General features: G+C 39.4%; 1 protein-coding gene across 6 annotated transcripts in view; it reads right to left on the reverse strand.

Annotated features, from left to right (window-relative positions):
* Window positions 1-230: 230 nt before the first annotated feature.
* Window positions 231-18,654, reverse strand: part of LOC125644823 (sodium channel protein type 2 subunit alpha-like) — a 115,024-nt gene continuing 96,600 nt past the window's right edge. For all 6 annotated transcript variants that reach the window (XM_075117903.1, XM_075117900.1, XM_075117904.1 and 3 more), the window contains 7 exons: window positions 17,681-17,803; window positions 14,397-14,678; window positions 12,587-12,640; window positions 11,324-11,461; window positions 7,261-7,365; window positions 4,737-5,007; window positions 231-3,510 (listed from right to left, as the gene is read on the reverse strand). In XM_075117903.1, the coding sequence (XP_074974004.1) occupies window positions 2,324-3,510; window positions 4,737-5,007; window positions 7,261-7,365; window positions 11,324-11,461; window positions 12,587-12,640; window positions 14,397-14,678; window positions 17,681-17,803 (2,160 nt within the window). In that variant the 3' untranslated portion in view covers window positions 231-2,323. The remainder of the gene's footprint in view (window positions 3,511-4,736; window positions 5,008-7,260; window positions 7,366-11,323; window positions 11,462-12,586; window positions 12,641-14,396; window positions 14,679-17,680; window positions 17,804-18,654) is intronic.

Here is an 18,654-nt window from a genome sequence, read left to right on the forward strand (position 1 = left end):
TATCAAGTAGTGGAGGTCCACAGAGCTTCAGCAATGTAGCAGCCATAGAAGGTAACTTATTTACTGGTGAACGCTGCATTAAACTTTCTTTAAACATACATTTGCTTGATTTACTACTTATGCAAAATATTTTTACGACGTGTGAAGATGGACACATTTAAATCTGAGCAGTCCTTGTCAGTATCAATCCCTCTCTTTTCTTTAAACAATAAAAGCACAAAGAAAGGAAATACAATAAAAAATGAAATCTTTATTTTTTGGCTCGATTATAACGTAGTTTACGTTCTTTACGGTAACAGCAATTTCCTGCATGCAGTCCACCAACACATTACAAGTCAAAAGCTTTAGGAAAAGAGTCTACCTTTAACTTTAGCTTGTGTATGAAACACAAAATGTCCTGATCTTGATTATACAAGTGTGCCATTGTATTCCCGGAAAATATTGTGGGTCCCTTATTGTGTTTAGAAGAGCTCTAGTGCAGCATGAATCAAAAAGATGAAGTATAATCTATGTAAACAAACACTGGAAAAATAGCAAGGATCCCATGAACAATAAGACTCTCTCAAAACTTCTGGTGCAAGCAGTGCTAGAAATTCAAACATCCCCCCTCCACTTCCACTCACCAGCTATAACTATTTGGAAGCAAATAAACTTGGTTTCCAGCTTTACACAAAATATTTCACATTGAAATGTTTTCAAATATAATATGAATACTCACTATTTTCTTTATTTCTTTCATTGTGAAGTTCTCCATTGAAATTTACCATGGATAGAAAATAAACAAGGGACTATGGAAAATAACTTAAGAAACAATTACTTGAACCTGATGACAGTTTTCTTATGTACAAAAATTCTGCCAAGTAATATGGTTTATTTTTACATTATTTATATATGCTAACCACATTTTCAACAGGTTAAACAGTTTGTAGTAGGCCCTATACAGTCTGGCTTTACACCAAATAGTAACCATTTAAAATGCAAAACTAAAGAAGCTGGTAAATAGCTGCAAACTATTGCTTAATGATATGAAGGAATGAGGTCTGTTTGAACAATTTAATTCACTTTACCACTGACATATGGCTTCCTACAGTGAAGAACTCTGAACAGTAGACGGAGCAAAATACAGCAGCAAAGGCAATATTAACATGCATCAGTGATCCCCTCCAAACTATCTATAATGGTACAGAATACAATAGATTACCTGTTGAAAGTTTGCAAACTAAATATACTGTGGCACTTATATGATACAAAGTACTGTGTCATGACCACTTATTTGTATGCTCAAATATGCACAACTGTGTAAAATAAGTATTTACATAACAGAGGGCATTTTATTGACCTATTAGATGTCAGCCTTACTGAGAGAAGAAGATACAAAAACAATCCGTCAGGATAAAGTAGAACTTCTAAACAAGTGACTTGTTTTGGTGAAGTCACTTTTCAAGGGCAGATTCCATACAATATTTTTTTCTGTGGAACATTTAACAAAAACAAGGACTATGTGACTGGAATTTGGGATGAAGTTTGCACTTGCTGATATTTAATGACTTGGATTAAAATAATCCATTTCTAAATTCTTGTAAATTACAGGAGACTTTGCAGGCACATAAAGATTTGTCTGGATGCGACAACACAAATAGTTAAAACACCTCAAATTTTAGAGCCACCCTGAAATGTGGAAGTAATTAAAACTCTGTTGTTTTGTGTGATGTCATTTTTTCCCATGCATGATTTATAAGTGCAGCATGCCTTTATGCGAATCACTTCTGTCTGTACATTATAGAGAATTAGAGAGCAGAACACCTGGTCCTCAAACCCTCTTCCCCCAACATAAAACCCATTTACAAAAATAGTCACATATAATAGTAAACAACCTGTGAATTAAAAAACAATAAATTCACGAAAACCAATTTTGTAAAAATATGGCAAATGTGGCAGTTGAATTACAAACAGTGGATACAGTTACTGTACTAAATATTTTGTGGTATGTTAAAACCCACAAAAATTATAGCTTTGCACGCCTTTCATGGTCCCTACAGACTGTAGCCACTGTGTGTCTCCTCTTCAGCAGTGTCAGCTGTAGTGAAAACAGTAACCTCTTGTCAAGGTTGTTACCCTGTTTTACAAAGTCACAGGTTGATGACGAGGGATCACTGTCTTGTTATAGGCACTGACCTTGAGTATATATACACATATAATATATATATGTATGTATGTAAAAACTGTCAGTTTGGCATAAACCTCCTACAGGAGTCCTGTTGACACAAATACATCTTTCAAAGGCTGTAAACAATTTGTCACAGAAACAGCATTCTTAATTTTTTTATTTACTTTGCCTAACATTTTTACTTTTATAGTCTTTTTCTACTTTATCTTTTTCATATTTCTCTTTGTCTGGCTTTGTAACACTATCATAGGAAGGTGGAGAGGTTGTAGAGGAGCTCTCATATGTTTTTTCTGGAGTGGAGTTTTCATTGAGTTTATCAGTAATCATATCTTTGACAGGTAGGCCATCCCCTTTGGTTTTATCTTTGTTATACACACAGGAGACTTTTTTAACTTTTTGCTTTAAAATATAACATCTGTAAGCACGCTGAATAACAGTAGCAGAAACCTCCTCTTGTTTTCTTTTTAATGTAGTTGTAATTGGCTCATAGGAGACTTTAGAAGGATTGGCTGCCATAAACCGGTCTTCCATTTGTATTCGAAGTGCATCCATCTCATCACTTTCTCCCAAAACACGCTTTGTAAAAGCAAACAAGATGTCAAGACAGTGAATTCTGTCACCACTTACCATGGGCAGATCCATTGCAATAAGCTGAACTTTGTTTGGTTTTGCTATAAGAAGAGGAGGATCCAGTGAAGCTGCAAAATCAGATAGTTTACTGTATTCTATAAACTGGGTTGCATCTGGATCAAACTTTTCCCAAACCTCATAGAACATCTCAAAGTCATCCTCACTCAAGGGCTCGGCACTTTCTTCTGTAGCAACACTGAAGTTCTCCAAAATAACAGCAATATACATGTTTACTACAACTAGAAATGAGATGATAATATAACTGACAAAAAAGAAAATCCCAACTGAAGGGTTACCACAGTCTCCTTTAACAGAGCTTCCTGGGTGATCTTTGTAAGGGTCACAGTCTGGTTCTCCACTGTTCAGAATTGGTGCTAACAAACCATCCCAACCAGCTGATGTGGTAATTTGAAATAGGCAGATCATGCTGTTGCCAAAAGTTTCAAAGTTGAACATGTCATCAATCCCAGCTTCCCTCTTAACGTAGGCAAAGTTGGACATTCCAAATATAGCATAGATAAACATGACCAGGAAAAGCAGGAGACCAATGTTAAACAAAGCAGGAAGAGACATCATCAAAGCAAAAAGCAAAGTACGGATCCCTTTAGCTCCCTTAATGAGACGCAGGATTCGACCAATTCTGGCGAGTCGGATAACTCTGAACAAGGTAGGGGACACAAAATATTTTTCAATCACCTTAGCTAGAAACATACCTGTTAAAACAAAAAATTCACATTGTAAAGTAAATAATACAATAGCAGCTTTTAAAGTAGATTAACTCATTATTTGTGGAAATATTTATTGCTGTCTCAGAAAAAATCAGAACAATAAGTTCTTTATTTTAAATGCTGAAAGTTAACATCTTCTTTCCAGTGAAGACTGATAATAGCATTAGTGTCACATGAACTGTTTTATTTAATTGTGAAAACGTTACATTGGAGGCTGCGACACTGTGGTTTCCTTCTGTACAGATTATACCAAAGTAAAGATACCCCGCAGGAAAAGGGAAATGAGTGAGAGAAAGAGGGTTGCTTCCAGCAAAGGTAGCTTGCTCCCATCTAGATTTTGCATCTACTCATCAGGAAGCCTAGAAACTGGAATTTCTCTCTGAGTGCATTAGTTCTTGCAACTCAGTCTCCTACAAGCCTTTTATATCAAACAGTAATAATTAGATGAAAAGTAGGGTAAGCTCATGCAAGTTGTTGGAATCTGTACCTCAGGCTCTGCAGAGTGCTCAACAAAGCCTTTATGGGTATGTCTAAGCTGCAATTATTCACCCACTGCTGGCCCGTGCCAGCTGACTCAGGCTAGGGGGCTATCTAATTGCGGTGTAGATGTTTGGGCTCAGGCTGCAGCCTGGACTGTAGGATTCTGTTAGGTGAGAAGGTCCTAGAACTTGGGCGGGAGCCTGAGCCCAAATGTCTACACCACAATTAAACAACCCCTTTAGCCCAAGCCCTCTGAGCCTAGGTCAGCTGGTACAGGTCATCTCCGGGTTTTTCACTGCAGGGAAGACATACCCTATGAGGTCTGTTAGAAAATCTGCAAAAACAATTCCACAACACCTTGAAGTGTCGTGAACTCTCACAAATTGCACTATTGAGATTCACTGCCTTTTAGCTAACTGAACTCTAAATATTTAGCCTACATGATGATTTAAAAAATCCCTCCTTGCTCACATACTCCTCAGTTTTGCTCATGAATGCAGATTCTGACATTTCAAATTACAATAAACCAAATCAGATTGGAAAAAATACTCTTGTATGCATCATTTTATGTACATTGTACTATAAAAATGAAAAATGAAGAATTGCTATCTAAATTTGATTGTAGGCCATGTAGCAAATTACAAAGCCATATGTAAAGCATCATAAAATCATTAAAGGAAATGTTCACTTTCTGTTCACATACCCCCCTCATGAAAGTGAATTGTTCTTACCCACGATGGAAAGAATGACAACCACAAAATCAAAAATGTTCCAGCCTATGGTGAAGTAGTAATAACGGAGTGAAATCAATTTCAGGACACATTCTCCAGTGAAAAGGACAATGAATACCAGGTTTATCCTGTGTAAAATAGTTTCCATTTCATCACTCTGGTCATCTGTTTCTATCATCATGGTGACCATGTTAAGGCAGATAAGAATCATGATGCTGATGTCAAATACTTGTTTTGTTACAAAATCAAAGACCATGCCTTGGAATTTGTTCTGTAAAAACAAAAACAAATACTATTTATAGTTTGAAAATATGTTTTTCTTTACAAATTGCAAATCTGGGGAAAGCAATTCTCTGTAGCTTGGCAGGAATTAGCTCTGTAGAACAGGAGTGGGTAAACTGATCCACCTTCAGAACCCAGAGGGTAACTTATCCTTTCCCCCTCTTCTGACTTGTGGATGAACAAGTTGTCAGAGGTGAGCAAGAAGGGAATCACTATTGGCTGGAGGGGTGATGACGATGTGAGGAATAAAGAGTAGTCAAGTCAAAGGCCACCTTTTTCATCAGTCTGCTCCAGGAACAGGAAATGTTATCTCCCAGCCTCTGTTCTGCATAACTGCCCTTCACTGATTGTACTCACTGACTTAGTTGGATGGTTAAGGTTATATCCCTTACTTACTGGTTCCATCACCCAGTGTTATGCATTACTTAGTTTGATGACTATATACATCCTTCCAGTTCGACTATTATTTAATTTGCTATCGTGGATAGCTTCTGCTATAAGTATTCCGGTGGCACCTTAAAGACTAACAGATTTATTTGGGCATAAGCTTTCATGGGTAAAAAACCACTTCTTTTACCCACAAAACCTTATGCCCAAATAAATCTGTTAGTCTTTAAGGTGCCACTGGACTCCTTGTTGTTTTTGTGGATACACACTAACATGGCTACCCCCGATGCTTGCAGTAAGTATTATTTTCCAAAAGTTGTAGGGGTTCAGTGGAACAGTTAATCAAGCAATACAGTATCTGGCTCATGACGTCAAGTAGCTCACATAAAGATTTAGCCTCATGGAAATTGAACCTCTATGAACACAGTTTCATCTCTTCCCACACTCCCTGACAGGCCCTCCTTAGTTGTCTTTGAGATCCGAGGTGACTAGGATCTGCTCCCCTCTGTATTTGTCTTCAAAGCCCACCAAGTTGCCACTATCACTCTCCCTGATTGCAGGTCTTTATGGAACTCCCAGTAAGGGCCAGTGCATCCCCATTTCCTGCAAAGGTCTTCTGGAGTGAGAAGACCAGGAAGTCAAGGTTAGGAAAGATCCCCTCTCCCTCCAGGATAGCAATAAGCAGCCAGAATTGACTGCAGCTGCCCTGGGACTCAGCTCAGTTATGTAGTGCATCATGAAACTTAGCCCAGGTATCTAGGGAATCCCCCATTTCATATGTCCAATGTATATGTTCTTAAAGAAAATATGAGAACAGCCCAAGTTATTCAAATAAGCTAACTCTAAAAAAAAAAAAAAATAGGGGCAAGGAGAAAATTCTACCTCTTTAATGAAAATAATAGAAAAAACTGGTTCCCTCTACCAAATATATATGGTACTTAAAGCTGTAACCCCCACTTGGAGTTTGCCAGCTCCCAAAACATGTCCAGAGAATAGACTAGCTTTAGTTTCGAGCTTGAGAGCTGTAAGACTCAGAGAGAGAAGCAGAACAGCTCACAGGGTGACTGATTAACTCCCTCTCCCCACAAAGGGAGAACTTTGTGAAAGTTGCATGGATCAGGCCATTCAAGCTCTGTGGAGACCAGTGTCCAGAGTGGCAGAGATCCGACCCGCTACTGGCTACCGAGAGCCAGCCAACACCAGGAAGCCAGTGAGGCTGGTAGCAGCCAGGAGAAGACTGCTCCACCCAAGGGTGAAGTAAGGGGCCCTTTTTTGTTTAAGCTGGCTAACATTCACAGCACTGCAGCACTCATCTCTGGACTCCTCCTCAGCATACCATATATATGGGGAGTGCTAGAGAGGGAGCTGGGGATGGGAAGAGTTGTGAGTGTTGCAAGGTAGGAAACTAGTTGATTTGTTAATGTTTAGTACTTACTAGTTAACCCTAATCCTTTCGTCCCTTGTTCTTATTTTCCTGTTTCCAGTAAAGTCCCGCTTTGTTACACTGTTATTTTTGGGTGTGTCGTTCCTTTGCTGAACTTTCAGTTGTTATATATTGTTTCTTGTGCATTGGGATTTATACTCCTTGTCTGTTAGTAGCATTATTCATTTTCCCAAGGGACTGCACCCCTTGTGTCTCAGACACAATGTGGCGTCACCTTGGGTGGAGGCACTAGGTGTCAGAAAAAGAACCCAGGACCCAACCCATGTGAGGAGAGGGGAGAAGCCACTCCCAAGGAGCAAGCAACAGGGCGAAGGCTTGGGCCACAACTTGTGGGAGGGGCTATGAAACCTTAAAACCATGTTTTAAAATGGGTATTTAATGCAGGAGGCATGAAAATAAAGGGACTCTTACCACTGGCCTAGGTATAGGTTTTTGTGGTTTCTTGGACCCCAGTTTTTTCATTGCATTGTAGTATTTCTTCTGTTCTTCTGTCATAAATATATCTTGACCTCCAAAGTAAGCAAATGAGATCAAAACTGGTTACAACTATGTTTGCAGACATAACCTCTAACTATTGTATGTCACTATATAATTTAGTGATGGACATTTGAGTTTACATTTGATTTATATACTAAAAGGGCCATTTTCAGGTATCATATGAGTGTTATTGAACAGCTCTGTCAGCACAAAGTATATCCCAATGATTGCTTTCACTGGTAGTTGGAAGATTTCTCCAGTGTTTGCAAAACCACCTCTCCCTTCTCCCCCGTAACATAAGACCACCATAGCACTTTCTGCTCTGACCTGTTCCCAGTCCCTGACACTGAGCATGTGTCTGCAGGAAAGGGACATGGCTAGGGCATTTCTGTGCCCTCACAGTCTCTGACTGCTGGAATGATTCTTCAGGTGACAGGGAGCCAGGTATAAATTAGGGCATCTCCGAGGTTGTTCTAATTTGTGCCAAGCACTAGCCCAGGGATTCTTAAACTGGGGGTTGCGACCCCTCAGGGGGGTCATGAGGTTATTACATGGGGGGTCGTGAGCTGTCAGCCTCCACACCCAAGCCCCACTTCGCCTCCAGCATTTATAATATTAAATATAAAAAAGTGTTTTTAATTTATAAAGGGGGTCTCACTCAGAAGCTTGTGAAAGGGGTCACCAATACGAAATTTTGAGAATCACTGCACTAGCCTCTTCCTGGCTGACTCCAGGACTGTGGGGCTTAATGGTGGAACAAAACCATCTTTGAACCATACTCTGCCTCATTCCTGAACTGTTCCAGGCACAGCGTGGATGCAGATCACCGCTGGGATTATAGTTTAAGAAACAAGCAAAACGGAGTGATACTGAGGGGGACCTGTCACAGGAAGACATGAACAAAAAAAAAATCCAAACAAACTGAAGCCCCTATCCATTTTAAGGGTTTGTCTACATTAGGAGTGCTTTGCTTGTATAAGAATACAGAAAAGCTTCAAAAACAGACTCCAAGGAGAAACTGCTGAGCTTGAATTCATATGCAAACTAGATACCATTAACTTGGGTTTGAATAGAGACTGGGAGTGGCTGGATCATTATACATATTAAATCTACTTCCTTAAGTTAAAAGAAAAGGAGTACTTGTGGCACCTTAGAGACTAACCAATTTATTTGAGCATGAGCTTTCGTGAGCTACAGCTCACTTCATCAGATGTTATACCGTGGAAACTGCAGCAGACTTTATATACACACAGAGAATATGAAACAATACCTCCTCCCACCCCACTGTCCTGCTGGTAATAGCTTATCTAAAGTGATCAACAGGTGGGCCATTTCCAGCACAAATCCAGGTTTTCTCACCCTCCACCCCCCCACACAAATTCACTCTCCTGCTGGTGCTAGCCCATCCAAAGTGACAACTCTTTACATAATCAAGTCGGGCTATTTCCTGCATAGATCCAGGTTTTCTCACATCCCCCCCACCCCCATACACACACAAACTCACTCTCCTGCTGGTAATAGCTCATCTAAACTGACCACTCACCTTAGAGACCACTTAGATGGTCTCTAAGGTGCCACAAGTACTCCTGTTCTTTATACCAGCAAAGTGCTTCTAGTGTGATGCACCTATATCAGTAAAGCTGCACTTTATACTGGTATGGCAAAACTAGTGCCCTGGAGTGAAACAAGCTACTCCAGTAAAAGTGCAGTTTTGCTGGTGTAACTGAGTCTGTACAAAGGACTTCTGCCAGCAGAGCTTTGTTGGTTAGGGATCACACCTCTTCACATCCTCGACTGACATAGCTACATTTGTAGAAGTCTGTAGGCTAGACAAAGCCTAAGACTTTCAAGTCCTGTTATTTGTTTTTCACATTAGCCTCCATTTTGCAGGGACAAATGTTACCTTTCAAATATCTGACTATTTGATTTGTGGATGTTTTCAGCATTCTAACATTTGTGTTAGTTGATTATAGACACAATTAAATGGAAGTTCAGTGTTAAAGTTAGGCTGTCAGTGTCTACTAAACTGGAAATTTAAGCCTCAAGTCATGGCATTTGCCCCTTGAAGTGTCTGAAGAAGCTGCAGGTTGGTCTGCAGTTATTCTGAAGAGAAATGCTGACTGTTTAAAGATGTTCATTCACAGCTGAGTTTTGCCTTAGACTCACTTGGGAGTAGAATGGAAATGTTGTATCTCATTAACTGATTAGAGTGGCCGCAGCTGAAGCCAAAGGATTTTCACAGCAAACACAGACATTTAAGATGATACTCAGGCTGCTAGTTCCATCAGACACCTGAAGAATTACCATACTAACGATCCTAGGACCTCCAATTATTTTTAATTAAATTATTTTAAAATTACTTGAAAGTTCAACAGATTCAGAAAAAAAAAATTCCCATTATTTCTTACTTTTTTTTTACCTTTCCAATGAACTATAAATTAAAGGAGAATTAAATAGGGTTTACAAGTTCCTCCCATTTCCTATAATTGAACAGGTCAGAATCATATGGCTCATTACTAACGATCCTTAATAAGCTGTACTCCTGTGATTAGTCCTGTTGGAATTGATGGGACTTATTCTTATAAAGGCTTGTAGAACTGGATTTGTAATTGCTTCCTTGTTTTTTGTGTTTTATTTTGTGGGTATGTCTACACTGGAGCTGGAAGGTGTAATTTCCAGCCTGAGGAGACATAACCCACGCTAGCTCTGATAGACTTAGCACACTAAAAATAGAAGTGAAATTTCTGTGAACATATTTGTATTAAACAAGGGCTTATTGTTTCCTGCCTTCTCTTGACTTCTTGCAGTGAAGTCAAAGTGCTGAAAATTATGATGTTGCAGTCAGATCCACGACAGCAGATTTTTTCATTACAAAAATAGGATCAGGCAGAGGTGAATTTATTTAGATACTTGAAATAAATTGTGTGTCCATCATCTTTACACAGAATAAGTCACTGGTTCACTGTAAGGAATGTCTAGAATGGAAATAGACTTGGGGATTTGTAGCTTTTATTATACTGTCATAAATATAAAGGGAAGGGTAAACCCCTTTGAAATCCCTCCTGGCCAGGGAAAAGCTCCTCTCACCTGTAAAGGGTTAAGAAGCTAAAGGTAACCTCGCTGGCACCTGACCAAAATGACCAATGAGGAGACAAGATACTTTCAAAAGCTGGGAGGAGGGAGAGAAACAAAGGGTCTGTGTGTCTGTCTATATGCTGGTTTCTGCCGGGGATAGACCAGGAATGGAGTCTTAGAACTTTTAGTAAGTAATCTAGCTAGGTATGTGTTAATTATGATTTCTTTAAATGGCTGAGAAAATAATTGTGCTGAATAGAATAACTATTTCTGTCTGTGTATCTTTTTTGTAACTTAGGGTTTTGCCTAGAGGGATTCTCTATGTTTTTGAATCTAATTACCCTGTAAGATATCTACCATCCTGATTTTACAGGGGGGATTTCTTTATTTCTATTTACTTCTATTTTTTATTAAAAGTCTTCTTGTAAGAAAACTGAATGCTCTTTCATTGTTCTCAGATCCAAGGGTTTGGGTCTGTGGTCACCTATGCAAATTGGTGAGGCTTTTTATCCAACATTTCCCAGGAAAGGGGGGGTGCAAGTGTTGGGAGGATTGTTCATTGTTCTTAAGATCCAAGGGTCTGGGTCTGTTGTCACCTAGGCAAATTCGTGAGGCTTTTTACCAAACCTTGTCCAGGAAGTGGGGTGCAAGGTTTTGGGAAGTATTTTGGGGGGACAGATGTGTCCAAACAGCTCTTCCCCAGTAACCAGTATTAGTTTGGTGGTGGTAGCGGCCAATCCAAGGACAACGGATGGAATATTTTGTACCTTGGGGAAGTTTTGACCTAAGCTGGTAAAGATAAGCTTAGGAGGTTTTTCATGCAGGTCCCCACATCTGTACCCTAGAGTTCAGAGTGGGGGAGGAACCTTGACATATACCTTGTTCACTCTTAAAGCAGTAAATAAATACTTGAAATACTTATCTTCTTTTTTTGTTGATTGAAGTTGTCTATGATGACACCAATGAAAAGGTTCAAGGTGAAGAATGATCCGAAGATGATAAAGATGACAAAGTAAAGATACATGTACAGGTTGTCCTCATACTTAGGCTGATCTAGTAGCTATAAAACATCATACATTTACATATTATCTGCATGAAGACTAAGAATCAAAAATTTCATTTAATTCATAAAGCAGCAACTCATGGCAAGAGGAGATAGATAGATACAGATATACAACACAGAATACAAAGTGTACAGTGCTCACTTTATATTATTTTTATTACAAATATTTGCACTGTAAAAGAGATAAAATAGTATTTTTCAATTCACCTCATGCAAGTCCACTCAGTCCTACTTCTTGTTCAGCCAATCGCTAAGACAAACAAGTTTGGTTACATTTACGGGAGATAATGCTGCCCGCTTCTAATTTACAATGTCACATGAAAGTGAGAACAGGCATTCGCATGGCACGGTTGTAGCTGGTGTTGCAAGTCATTTACATGCCAGATATGCTAAACATTTGTATGCCCCTTCATGCTTCAACTTGTAGGCTCTAAAGTTTTACATTGTTTTGTTTTTGAGTGCAGTTATGTAAAAAAAATTTCTACATTTGTAATTGTACTTTCACGATAGAGATTTCTTTACAGTACTTGTATGAAGTGAATTGAAATTTACTATTTCTAACCCCCCCGGATACCTTCTCAGATGCTCCTCAACCCTGAAAAGTGATTTGCACCAAATAAGTTGGGCAACACACAGTGCCCAGCCTACACGAGCAATGAAGTGTGTGACCCTCTAATTATCAATTTTGAAAAAAGGTTGTGTATTCCTGTATATTCAATGTATGCATTTCCTGAATATCTCTTTTTTTTTTTAACCGTTCACACAGATGATTACCAAAGGCAGTGTTTAATCCATCACCATTTGGCATCTTTAAATTGAGGCTGGATGGTTTTCTAAAAAATGATCTAAACAGACTAATTCAACTACAAATTATCGGGCTTAATAGAAATAAGGAAGATTAATTCCCTTGACTGCAGAAATTGCTTTGTGAAATTCTATGGCCTATGTTATGTAGGAAATCTCATTAGTTGATTAAAATGGTCCATTTTGGCCTTATAATCAGTGAATCCATGTCGTTATTGTTCAATATTTTCAACACAATTCAATATAGCTATTAAAATTTCATTACATATGCGGAATGTCGGAATATATTCAACAGATATAAATGGTCTTAAAACTTACATCTCGTGAATCAACAGCTGCATACATAATATCCATCCATCCTTTAAATGTAGCCTGGAAATGGAACACAAGCTTTTATTTACCTGTAAAAATCCAGGCCCTACAAAATTATGAGAGCACATCTCTTAATAATCTTTTTTTAAAAACATAAATTCATACCAGCACTGTTCATATCACAATTAAAAACGTGCATATAATACAATTATATGTATTAGTCTCCTACCCTTTTTCATAAATAGTTATCAGACATTCTAAAAATGTTCCAATCATATGTATGCTACTACTTCATCCATTCTCCAGGCACCAAATGTGGCCCTTGATCTTTGCTAAGAAGCCTTAGTGATATCATTAGGAGTTTTTTTGTATGGAAAAAGTGGCAATTATTGACCATTTTAAGTAACAATATCGCGTAAAATGAGTATAACCAGGCAATACCATAAAATGTGATTTCTAATACTTCACTATTCATTTAATATACTGTATAGAGCTGTATTACAAATATTAATCCAATAGGAAAGTTATGAGTCTTTAGTACATTTGTCCTCCTTAAAACATTTTTAGAATGATCCTATTTACCTAATTAATGTTAGTGCGGTTTCCCTTGCATTAATTATTTGTAAATGACAATTGTACAGATTTTTTTAGTGGCAACCACTGTTTGTCCCAGCCATGTAGAAAGAAAGACAAGGCACAAGGGATGTGGTTTAACTAAGCCACACATTTATTAATGTAACTTATCTGGGTACTATCTGGCAAAAACTTATCCAGAGCAGGTCATCCTTCCTTCCATGATTTGCTCACCTGGTGGAGGGCTGCCATCAGGTCTCCACAACTAGTTCCTGCCCGATGCTGGGATCTTACCTCCCTCCATGTGTACAAGGATTAAGGGGCTACAGAAAAGGGGGTTCTCCTCTTGTTGAATCAGACATTAGGAGCTCCATCCCAATTCCCCAGCTTCTTTAGGGGAAGCATTCCCCTAACGCCACTTCCAATTACGTTCTACTAGGGAACTCGGCTCCCATCCCATTGAATGAGTATCTGCACAGTTATCAGTTTGAACTGTATCTCCTAACCTAACCACCAGGTCCCTGAGCTGCTGTGGGGAAGATTTAAAAACCCGCCCAGCCCCTGCCAATCTGGCAGTGAGGGGAAAATTCCTTCCCTGTCCCAGACAGGTGACTAGCATGATGCCCACAGCTGACTCAGCAAACCTGTTCCTACTATAATCCCAGGGATGGGAGGGTGGGAGTTGTTATTCTGGGCATATAATGACACCCTGACCAGAAGAAAGGGCACATGTGCCCTCCCCTTGGGTGCATGGGTGCCAGTATGTTCTTGGGAACCCCTCCTCAGACCAGCCAATCTGCAAGGATGCCTGCCTTCTTCTCAGCTTCATTTCCCACCCCCAAATGCACAAGGAACTGAACTCCCACGAGAGGGTGGAGAGGGACAGGGAGGGAGGGGGACCCTTAAAGAAGCCACAGAGCCCTCTTTCTTGTGCCAGCCTAGACTAATTCCCACCCTCCGCTCTCCAGGCTGCAGGGGGTGCAATTGTATTGTGCGTCATCAAAACGCTTCCTTTTGCCTTTTTAACATTAGGGACTATCAGTGTAAGAAGGTATTCCCTATATTAGGGTGGGGAATCCCTTTTATACCACTAATATCTTAATTACAGGTAAAGTAATATGCGTCTTTTTAAGGGTACTGACTGTATATGAGGAAATTAACCTGCTTTTTGATGAAAGTTGTCCATTTCTCTTATACTTTTTTTTTCCAAATACAGCAATATAAAATACAGAAATTCACTTACTACTTGAAGCAGTGCAAGATACCCAGCGCCTACATTATCGAAGTTTACTTTCACATTTTTCCATCGGGCACTTTCATTCTTTTTTATGAGGTCCTCGCATTGAGTATAATTGTCAACATCGCTGATATCAAACATCTCACCAGTTGTTGTGTTAACACAGTGGTAGAACTTGCCAGCAAACAGATTTACTCCCATGATGCTGAAGATTAGCCAGAATATCAGACAAACCAGTAGCACATTCATGATGGATGGAATTGCTCCTATCAGGGCATTAACAACCACCTAGCATACAAATTAAAGACAAAAGAGCCTCAATGATCTTTTATAATTAAAGAATCACACAACGTTCTATTAATATTTCTATAATACTAACAGATTTTTTCTGTCTATATTTTATAATGAAATATTTTAGCAAATATTGAAAGAAAGTAATACCTTCAATGAAACTGAAAAAAGCAAGAACTAAAACCCTACATGGAAAGCAAGGCAATGAAAAAGTATGAAAAGAAATTAAAGAAAACCTGGTAGTGGTTAGATGGAGCCTTAGAATTTGTGTGCTCTAGAAAAAAGAGAGAAAGAAATGTTAAATATTAAGAACATAAATCAAAATCTATAGACAGTGCAACAAAATATATTTTTAAATAAATGTAAAGAATGACTGATGATGGAAGACTGAGCAAAAGAATTTTACACATAAAGTAGGCAGTACTGATGACTTGATTCTGAGATTGAATTAAAACATTAGGAATTATACACATGATATTCTAATATTCACATAGAAAAGTTAGGCAACTCTGTACTATGCATTTAGTTTTGTCATCACATAATTAATTTTAAACCTTGGTCTAAAATAATCTTTATATTCATTGGACTTAATGAGAGCAAAGAAATGCACACTTCTGTTCATTGGTTTTTCTTGGCTATGTTTAATTTATATACAATTAAGCAATTCTACCCGGAAAAAGTGACTGCAAAAGATCAGAGCAAGTGCAGCTGAGCAAAAGGTTATTTGAATTATGTATAGTGATTCTATTTTACTCTGAAAAGAAGATTCAGCAGCTGAGGAAACAGCAAAGAATCTGTCTGCAGTGAAGGTTTTGGGTGGTTAATTTTGTATCCAAAGACCACTAAAATCAAGAGGAATCTTTCCATTTACTTCACTAGGCTTTTGTTTGGGGCTTATGGGGTGTGGGCAAAGAGCTAGTATTTTATCTAGTTGCCAGGTACAAAGAATCTATTCACTGGCATCAGTTATTTAAAAATGCATTCTTATTGTGTTGTACAGTATTGGTGTGACGGGGTATATCAGCCCCACACGGTTACAGGAGGGGTTAACCTTTCTCTCTTAGTAGAGGAGGCCACACACCCCCAGCTCTCCTGGGCGTGCTCCATCTGGAAGCAGGCTATAAAAACCAGCAGAGCAGCTCAGTCTGGGCTGACCACCGGCGGGGAAGGAGGTGTGTCGCCAGCTCCTGAGGGAGGACCGCCTGCACTCCAAGATGTGGAGGCCAGCCACACGGAGGCAGACCCCGACACGGGACATCGTGGAGAGGGGAGAGACTGGAGAATCCCAGAGACGGAGGCCTCCAGAGACTTGGGTAGGAAGTGACCCAGGGAGGTTTTGTGGCAAAACAGTGACAGAAGAGGACCAAGGCTCGGCCTGTTTTGCCCATCTTGCTAGTAGTATGGACTCTGGCCATTGGGCCGCACTGCCCCAACAGGAGGGGCTGTAGTATTGACTCTGACCATTGGGCCGCACTGCCTGGACATCAGGGGCTGTAGTACTGGCTCTGACCATTGGTCTGCACTGCCCTGCTATCAAGGGCTGCATTAAGGACTGAGGCCCCTGAGCTGCACAGCCCAGAGACCTGATCACGGGACTGTGAGGCAGATTGCCTCTCCCCTGCCTCCACGGGATGATGGGGTGTATCAGCCCCGTGACAATTGGAAAGAAACAGTACTGTTTGTATGTATGTGAGCTTAAAGTATACAGATAGATTATAAAGGGAGTTTTGTAGAAGCTGAGTTTTCCAAGGTGAAGGTTAAGATATGAATGTTATCCATTTTGTTACAAATCAGTTTTTTCAGACATTAGCATCATCTGTCACTACAACTGAGATAATTGCTGTTATATTTAGGCAGATTGGCAAGCTATGGAAATCTGAATAATTTCCTAAACAGGAAAGAATTGGAAAGCTATGTGGGAAGAGAGGCAAGGTGGTGGAGTCAGATAGGCTCATCAAAATTGCCTTGATCCTTAGGAGAAACATACACAATAAAACTCAAAGTTGAAAGGCAGCAGCTAAGAGAACTCTGCTCCCATCTCTGTCTTCCATTTTCACCCCATCCTTCTCTCTACCATTTATTGAGAGAGCCTTCCCCTCACTTCCTATCTCATGTGGGGGTGCCTCTCAGAAATACAGAAATGTGTGTTTTCCCCCCATTCCAGCTGGCAGGGAGTCTCATGCTCCAGCTGCTGCCAGCCTCTTCACCATGATCTTGCTATGTGTCCCATGCCAGTTCTGACACATGAGGCAGGGGATGGAGGCTGGCAGCAGTAGATGGAATAAGCATCCCAGGAAGACTGAAAAGGGAACTGGAGTTTCTCACTTCTAAGGCCAGTTTCTCCCCACTCAGGTCCCTAAATCCAATGGGAATTATAACAGCTCCAGGGCTGGAATAACTCACCTCTGTTGTCATGAGTAGATTGGGTACACTCTAAGGCTGACCTGCAAGAAGTAAACTACATGCGTGTAAACCCTGTGCCTTTCCATCACACACTTTTCATATACTCTGTCATAGGAGTTCTGTGCAGTAAGCCCCAGTATCATTATTTAAAACCTGATTGCCATACATAGTAGAAAGAGAGCAACCACAGGCTATGCAGTTCTGCAAGCTAACTAGACACAATTTTTTTAGACTTTTTTTTTTTCTTAGCAGGAGAGAAATATAGAAACTATGCTTCTTTCACTCATCATCAGAAAATGTAATAGGCATTAACAATGCAGCCATTGCATCCTGATAATTCCTTAATGTTTTACACAAAAACTCTGTAATTAGCTAGGTGGTAAATAACCTAAAAAATATGTGTGATTGCTTGTAAATGCTAATGATTGCAATTGGATATAAATTTTAGTTATGTAATAAAGCATCCTACTGTAGTTACTGGTATGCCATAGAAAAGAGGATAGTGCAATATTTCTACATGGATTTGTCATTCCTCATTTTGCAAGTATGGTTTCTGTTTATGCATGGATTAATTCAGGTTCTTTCATTTGTCTCACCCTCATCCCTTCAAATCGTGACAAGGCTCTTAGAGGTCTCAAAGCTCTTAGTGTCCTAAGCGATTTAATGGCACCAAGTTCGGAATAGCCCAAGGCATTGGCAATTAGACTAACCAACGACACCTACAGAAAAACAGAAAAACAATAATTATTCATTTCCTGAACCTGCTGATATTAGGATATAATATGCATTATGTGGGTTTCTTAAGACTGGTTGGACCTCTTTCTATAGTTTTCCTTTTTTAACCATAGGAAATATTTTAAAAAATTGAGGAAGGGAAAATACTTATAGGACACCTGTTTATGGAACCTTTGTTGACATAAAAAAGTCCTTACATTTTCATGTATTTTGTTGGAGGGGCAAGGAACCATAATGGACCTAAAGAGGGCCTGTTTAAAAAAAAAAAGAGTATACATTAGTCTGTACAGCTTGCCAATTTGCCTTATCTTTATCTCTTCTTATCTGGTTAGAGTTCAATATCTGGGCATAGCTCACTGTTCTCAAAGGATATAGTTTTCAAAAGCACCTATGTATCTTAGGGACCTTAGTTCTACTGACTTTCAATAGGTTTTAGTCACTTTCAAAAATTTTACCCAAGGTCTTTAATAAGGATACTTTGTACCTTTTTCTGAGGTTTTTAAGTACTTTACAGTTGTGGCTAAGTATTATTTATTATCCTCATTTTACAAAGGCACAGAGAGGTTATGTAACTTGCCCAGGGTCAAGCAGTGGCCAGTTAATAGAACAGATAGGATTAGGATCTAGTTCTCCTAACTTCTGGTTCACTGCTCTAACCAGCACATCATGAGGCTTCCCTACAGCCTTGATCATTTGGTCAGACTCAAAGGGCACGGCTGCAGTCTTAGCTCTATGCCATACATGGAGCAACACGTGATATTAGCCATATAAAATAACAGTTCCTGTAAGGCACCATATCTTCCTTAGAATCCAGGAACTAGTGGATAGAACACCA

This window comes from Caretta caretta, chromosome 11 (genome assembly GCF_965140235.1).
Source record: "Caretta caretta isolate rCarCar2 chromosome 11, rCarCar1.hap1, whole genome shotgun sequence".
Lineage (NCBI taxonomy): Eukaryota > Metazoa > Chordata > Testudines > Cheloniidae > Caretta > Caretta caretta.